The sequence below is a fragment of the Mus caroli genome, chromosome 9 (assembly GCF_900094665.2).
Source record: "Mus caroli chromosome 9, CAROLI_EIJ_v1.1, whole genome shotgun sequence".
In the NCBI taxonomy this organism is placed as follows: domain Eukaryota; kingdom Metazoa; phylum Chordata; class Mammalia; order Rodentia; family Muridae; genus Mus; species Mus caroli.
In genome coordinates this window covers 16,019,595-16,026,331 of record NC_034578.1, presented here as the reverse complement: position 1 = coordinate 16,026,331, position 6,737 = coordinate 16,019,595, and the positions used below count along the sequence as shown (strand labels likewise).

The following is a 6,737-nucleotide window of genomic DNA, read 5'->3' as shown; positions in this document are numbered from 1 at the left end:
ATGGGTTTATTTATAATTTTAAAAAGTAAGACAACAAATGGGGGGGATGTAAAACACTAAAAATTGTCCAAACAGGACATTTACATAGGACACAGTAGAAGGTGCTAACATTTTATTTTCCCTATGGGGTAATGTGGAGCATGGCATGGTTATCTAAATGTTTTCCAATAAAATGATATGGGAAGTGTTAAAAACACAGAGAAAGTCACTGATGTACCTACCTTTTTTTCTTCCATACTTTAGACTACAGACGAAGTTTGGCACTCATATAGTATTTGATCCCAGTAGAACCTAGAATGTCATGCAAAATCCTGAAAAAGCATACATCTTCATAATAAAAAATCCAAAACTCTAATACACAACTATAAAATGTGTCAAACCAAATTTCTCACAGAGATCAACTGAAAAAATAGACATTCTATCAGATACTTTATATGAAAAACTTGACTCTTAACAAATTCCATTAATCATTCAATAAAATTGCACATATCAAATCTCATATTGATTTATTTAATTGGAAGCATGTGTTTATTTTTGTACTATCTGTAAAGATCAGAACAGTAAAGTTAACCTTCTTTCTGAGAAAGGAAGTATTCCTTTGCCCTTTTACTTCTACATTACTATTAATAGATCCTTGGAGATTTGAATAGCTTGAAAGAAAATTAATAGCTCTGTGAATTAAGCCTCCAAATATGATAAATATTCACTTTGTGATGCAGTTTTAGATTTTAACAGTTCTGATACAGAATGCTTTTATTTGTGCTTCTTTTTTTCTAAATTCATCAGCTGCATGGGAAGTGTTATGACTGAGTGTTTCTATTAGTCCTGAACACACAACCTGGGCTATTATCACTCAGACAGCAAGAGTGCACACACAACATGTGGCCATTCTTGTGTGGAAATAACTTACAAACTAGTAAGTGATAATTTATACAAAAGACAAAGCAAATTTTCATTGTTGGTACCAGAAACATTAAGAGATGTGGTATGGAGTAATCAGCGGGTGAAATTCATTAATAAGCATGTTTCATATCAAAGTGGTAATGAAGTTCATTTTATTAGTTAAGTTTATTAAGTTTATCTATTACTTAATGAGAATTCTTACAAATGTTTAGATTTTTACCCTTTTAGATGCTAACTTCTGCTAGAATCCTTTCAAACAGAACATGAAATTGTTGTGTCTCTAAACTGTCTGCTAGTGATTAAAAAAATGAATCTGGTTATAAAAAGAAAGATGAAGAAAAATATCAAAATGAAAGATGAAATAAATATCAAGAACAAGTCAATGGGACATTGTGGCACACATGTGATTGCAGTATTTGCCAAGATGAGATAGGATGATTTTCAGTTTCAGAACAGTCTGGAATCCTGAAATTTGAAGGCATGCATGAACTACATAGTCAGTCAATAGTTGTGGGAAAATAAAAGACAAAAATGAATGAATACAGAAAATTTTATCCAGGGCTTCCAAATATCAAACTATTTCTTTTCACTGAGGTAGTACACTTCTATATGTCCAATTATTTCCCTATAACGCATATGTGCATTATCATCATTATAATGAAGTTATAAGTATATTTTGAATTTTTGATGTTTTAATTTAATTACATTTCTCCCTTGCTTTTCTTCCCTCCAAACCCTCATGTAAAGCCTTCTTCATGCTTTTTCAAATTAAAGAACTCTTTTTTTACTAACTGTTGTTGCACACATCTGTATACACACATATATATGTAATCCGAAATATTACCTGTTCAGGAAATGTAGCGTTAGTTGTATGTGTATTTGTAGGGTGTGCTATTTTCTGTAATTTTAACATGCCTTGCAGTACATGCTTGATAACAGATTAAGTAGAGATGGTAAGATTCCACACACATATATCTAAAAGTCATTTATTTTACCAATCCAACATCAAGTTTCTTTTCTATGTAATCTCAAGAAAATCTTATATCCATTATGTTTTTCCCTCTGTGTCACTGATATAACACATAGTAGAGCCATAGGTACCTTTGTTCTATCAGCTACAATAAGAGTGGCCATAACACGGGGTAGAAGAGGGAACAATCAGAGATTTAAAAGAGAATTAATTATATCAACTTTGTAAATCGTCATGATTTCTTAATTTTACTTCCACTGCTATTGCTTCACTTATTCTTGGGATACCACGCACACACAAACACACACATTTCAATGATAGGAGAGCAATAAAATTGTAGTTTGGGTTCCATAGTCAAGACATAGAAAACTGATAGAGAGATCCAAAGAAATGATATAGTGGGTGAGATGGTCACTCCACACAATGAGTTCAGTTACAAGAATCGACATAAAAAGTATGGATATAGTGGTCTGTATCTGTAATCTTGGAGCTAGGTGAACAATAATAGGCAGATTATTATTGGGGTTTGACCAGTCAGTGACCAAATGACCTCCAATATTTGTGAGAGGCTCTATCTTAAAACCTAAGATGCAGAGTAGTCAAAGTTGACTTCTGTCTTACACGAAATATTCTACACACCCACCTTAAAATTAACAAACTAAAAATGTTTGAAAATACTTGCAAATTTCTAACTATATCTCAAAACTTCTGCTTATATCATGTGAAGTTGAGGAAGCTGATTAAGTTGTTTGTATAGAGCTTACATTTTAATTAATTAAACTAATTTATGTAAATTATTTATATATTAGCTAAAAATTTATTTTAATTGAGGTAATTAGAGTATCATTTTTATCTCATGTGTTTTGTGTTGCCAGTGTGATATCAGACAAATCATTACTACCACTATAGTTAAGGTTTCCCATCTAAGCTTGCTCCAGATATTATAACTGTCAATAGATTTGATAATCATGATAACCACCTTGTGACTTGAACATATGACAGATGGAGTTAAATACAGTCATATATTACAAATGGAAAGAACCATTTCATTCAGCAAAATATTGTTATTTGAAGGTTCAATTTGCTCCTTTTTCCTTGCATATTTTGATCCATTTGCTCCTGACAAACATTTCCATTTTCTTGTTGTTATATTTATTGTTGTTATTTATAGGACTTAATATTTAATCTCATTCTACATACATTCTTGGTAAGCCTTTAATGGCTGAATTTTACCACTAACAAAGACTACTTAATTTTTTCCTTATAAGCGTAGGAATTTATTTTTAATTTTATTTTTAAATTATTTTATTTTATTATCATTATTTAATTTTATTTTTTGAATATATGTTTTATTTTGTGTACAACACAATTGTGTGTAGGTACCCAAGAAGGCTGGAATAGGGTCTAAGTTCCCACAGTGTTAGAGTTGCAGCCTGTTGTGAGCTGCCTGATGTGGGTGCTGAGAACAAAACTTGGGTCTCCTGGTAGAGAAAGAAGAGCTTTTAGTTGCTTAGCCAACTTTTCACTGGTTTTAGTCTGTGTATTCAAAATATCAATCCAAGGATGTGACCTTAGTGCACTTTTAAAAAAATAAACTATACTAACTCATTCACAGTGTTCTTTTATTATAATGAATTTTCCTCCGAGGGACAGAGAAGGGGAAAAGCACTTTCTCTTTCATGTGTACTTTATTGCTAGGGGATTTTTACTGTATTCATGAGGTTGTCATTTGAAAATATTTTTTCATCTCTAATATATTTTTGGCTAGAGGTTCTAAAGACAATATGTGTAGAAACAGTAATTGTCACAGAGGGTATTGAAGTTGTTAGAATTTGTCACATTTGAAAAATTTTATTAAAAGTATATTGTCCATAGTTAGACTCTTTTGCATTATTCTCAAAATTGCCAAGACAGATAAGATTTCTTTTTACCAATGAAGTTTATGTAGGTCACAGTTTTATAGTCTATACATTCAAATCATGTAGCTCTTGCTTTAATGATGGTCTCTTGGTGAATTGCAGAAATGAAAACGTATTGGAGAGAAAGTCATAATCGAAACAAAGAGTAATCCAAAGTGGTTGGAGTATCTTAATCTCTACCAAGGACATATCACTGTTGAACTTCTAAGAAGACCCCTTTTTCCTTCCTTTTCTTTTCTTTTCTTTTCTTTTCTTTTCTTTTCTTTTCTTTTCTTTTCTTTTCTTTTCTTTTCTTTTCTTTTCTTTTTTTCTTTCTTTTCTTTTCTTTCCTCCTTCTTTTCTCTTGTTCTTTTCTTTGATGTTCCTTTTGCTTCCCTTTACCTTCATTTCCCCAATTCTTCCTTATTTCATTTCTCTTTTCTTTCCTTTATTCTTTTTCTTTTTCCCCCTCCTTCCTTTACCCTCTTTTCCGTTGGCATTGTATTTAGGTTCCTACTTTTACTAAACAAAGACAGTACCAATGATCAACATTCAAATTATAGATTCTACTTCTTAAATGATCAAAGTAACTACCAAACAGAAGACAAAGCTCCTAGCCCATGAAACTTTCCTTCTGAATAAATAAATTTTGTCTAAACCTTAATAGTTTGCATGTATGAATGAATTTTTATTAATTACTGGATTACAAAAGTGGTGTGTAGCCAGTTACCTCTACAGTGCTTAATTTAACACAATAGCATTTTGTTGTTTTTGTCATCATTGTTGTTGTTGTTTTCAAAAGACATCCTAGCCCAATGGAACCATATAATTTAACAGGTGCCTTGGAATTCCTGTTACTTGGTCTCTCAGAGGACCCTGAACTGCAGCCCGTCTTATTTGTACTATTCTTGCTCATATACCTGCTCACTGTGCTTGGAAATGTGCTCATCATCTTGGCCATCAGCTCTGATTCCCACCTCCACAGCCCAATGTACTTCTTCCTCTACAACCTTTCATTGTCTGACATGGGCTTCAGCAGCACCACCATCCCCAAAATGCTGATAAACATGCAGACCCATAACAAATCAATAACTTATGCAGCCTGCCTAACTCAGGTGTCATTTTTCACTCTTTTTGTGTGTATGGACAGCCTACTACTGACTGTGATGGCCTATGACCGATGGGTAGCCATTTGTCGCCCTCTATACTACCAAGTCATTCTGAACCCCGGCCTGTGTAGACGTTTGGTCCTCATGTTATTTTTCATTAGCTTTATGAATTCACAGATACACTACTTGGTAGTTTCACAACTAAAATTCTGCACTAATATGGAAATCCCTCATTTCTTCTGTGATATTCCAGAGCTTCTAAAACTTGCCTGTTCTGACACCTCTATCAATAATTTATTCAGGTTTCTTTTAAGCATCATTTTTGGTTTTCTCCCTGTCTCAGGAATCTTTTACTCATATTATAAAATTATTTCCTCCATTATTAGAGTTCCATCATTGTTAGGGAAATATAAAGCATTCTCTACCTGTGGATCTCACCTGTCAGTTGTTTGCTTATTTTATGGAACAGGTCTTGATGCATACCTTAGTTCAACTATTTCTAGATCAACCAGGGAAAATATGCTGGCTTCAGTAATGTATACCATGATAGTTCCCATGATAAACCCCTTCATCTACAGCCTGAGGAACAGGGCCATGAAAAAGGCCCTCCAGAAAATTTTCAGCTGAATAATAAAACTTACCTACTTGTATAACCCTTTAATATATAGTTTCTTAAATTATTGGTCACATAACTGAGTGGTATTATGAAATATGCCACAAATATAAAAATTTCTGAATGTAAAATGATGAAAAATCAATGCATACACGAAGTGAATCTAGATGTATCTGTCCAAGTTACACATTATAGCCTCATTTTGGCCTGCTTTCTGAACATATAACACTAAAAATTGATACTGCTTATATTTTCATGCAATGAAACTCCAAGGAATACAACCAGACAAACTTTGGATGGAATTGGATTTGATTGTTATGTATTGTTATGCTATTACTGTATGTACTAATGGAAACATGGTGGTTTAATTATAGATAGTAACAATTTTCAATATTTTCCTAGTATAACTCATCACCATATGAATATGAAATCATTGATTATTGTGCAAGAATGTCCAATTTTAAAAATTGATATTACTTTCTTGATATCAGTTTTATTGTGGAACTATGTGTAGCTTATAGTTACTTGGAAAGGGTGACTCATTCACTTTTGAATATGAGGTCACTGATATTAGTTCTATGCTCTAGTATTTGTCCCAAACTCCAGCACATAAAGGCAACACTAATGGGACTCAATAGGCTAATAGAATAGAGAGAGGAAATTGGGCAGAGAATATGTAATGAAGGACATATGAAGAATTATTAGAGGTAAAATGAAAATGAAAGATTTATATGTTTATATTTCATTGATTACATGTATGAACTCAGGTGTAGGACAAATTAAATAACCAACTAGTTTTAATATAATATTAAGGCAGAATTGCAAAAATTTATGAAATGGCATTAAATGTACTCCTGTCACATTGTACTATGTTTTCATGTAACTTATATTTCCTTGCAGTAATGACTAATAATTTAAAATATTGACCAAATTTACAAAAATAAAAAACAAAGAATTTATACATTCTTATATATACTACTCACAGTCGTGATCTTTTATAAAAAATGTTTAAAATTTTCATCTAAATAAATTTGCAAATTTGCACTTATCTTTAATAAATGTTAAACTTTTATGCATGCTAAAGATTTGTTATTGTTGTGCTCTTGTACTTGTTTGCATTGTACTTGATACTGTCAGATATTTTGAACACATCTCTCCCATATTATAATCATTCCATATTTTCCTATCTTCTGCCCAGTAGTTCCTTTTTACTCCCTGTAGAGTAACATTGTATTTTTGACATA

At 32.1% G+C, this 6,737-nt stretch overlaps 1 protein-coding gene across 2 annotated transcripts; it reads left to right on the top strand.

Moving 5' to 3' along the window:
* Positions 1 to 4,216: 4,216 nt before the first annotated feature.
* On the top strand, positions 4,217 to 5,575 carry LOC110302190 (olfactory receptor 7E24-like). Of its 2 annotated transcripts, XM_021173001.1 has the most exons (2): positions 4,217 to 4,238; positions 4,567 to 5,507. In XM_021173001.1, the coding sequence occupies exon 2, from the start codon at positions 4,587 to 4,589 to the stop codon at positions 5,505 to 5,507; it is 921 nt and encodes a 306-aa protein (XP_021028660.1). In that variant the 5' UTR covers positions 4,217 to 4,238; positions 4,567 to 4,586. The 2 variants fall into 2 exon arrangements, with proteins under 2 accessions (XP_021028660.1, XP_021028659.1); XM_021173000.1 differs by lacking the exon at positions 4,217 to 4,238 and having other exon boundaries at positions 4,541 to 5,575.
* The last annotated feature ends 1,162 nt before the right edge of the window (positions 5,576 to 6,737 follow it).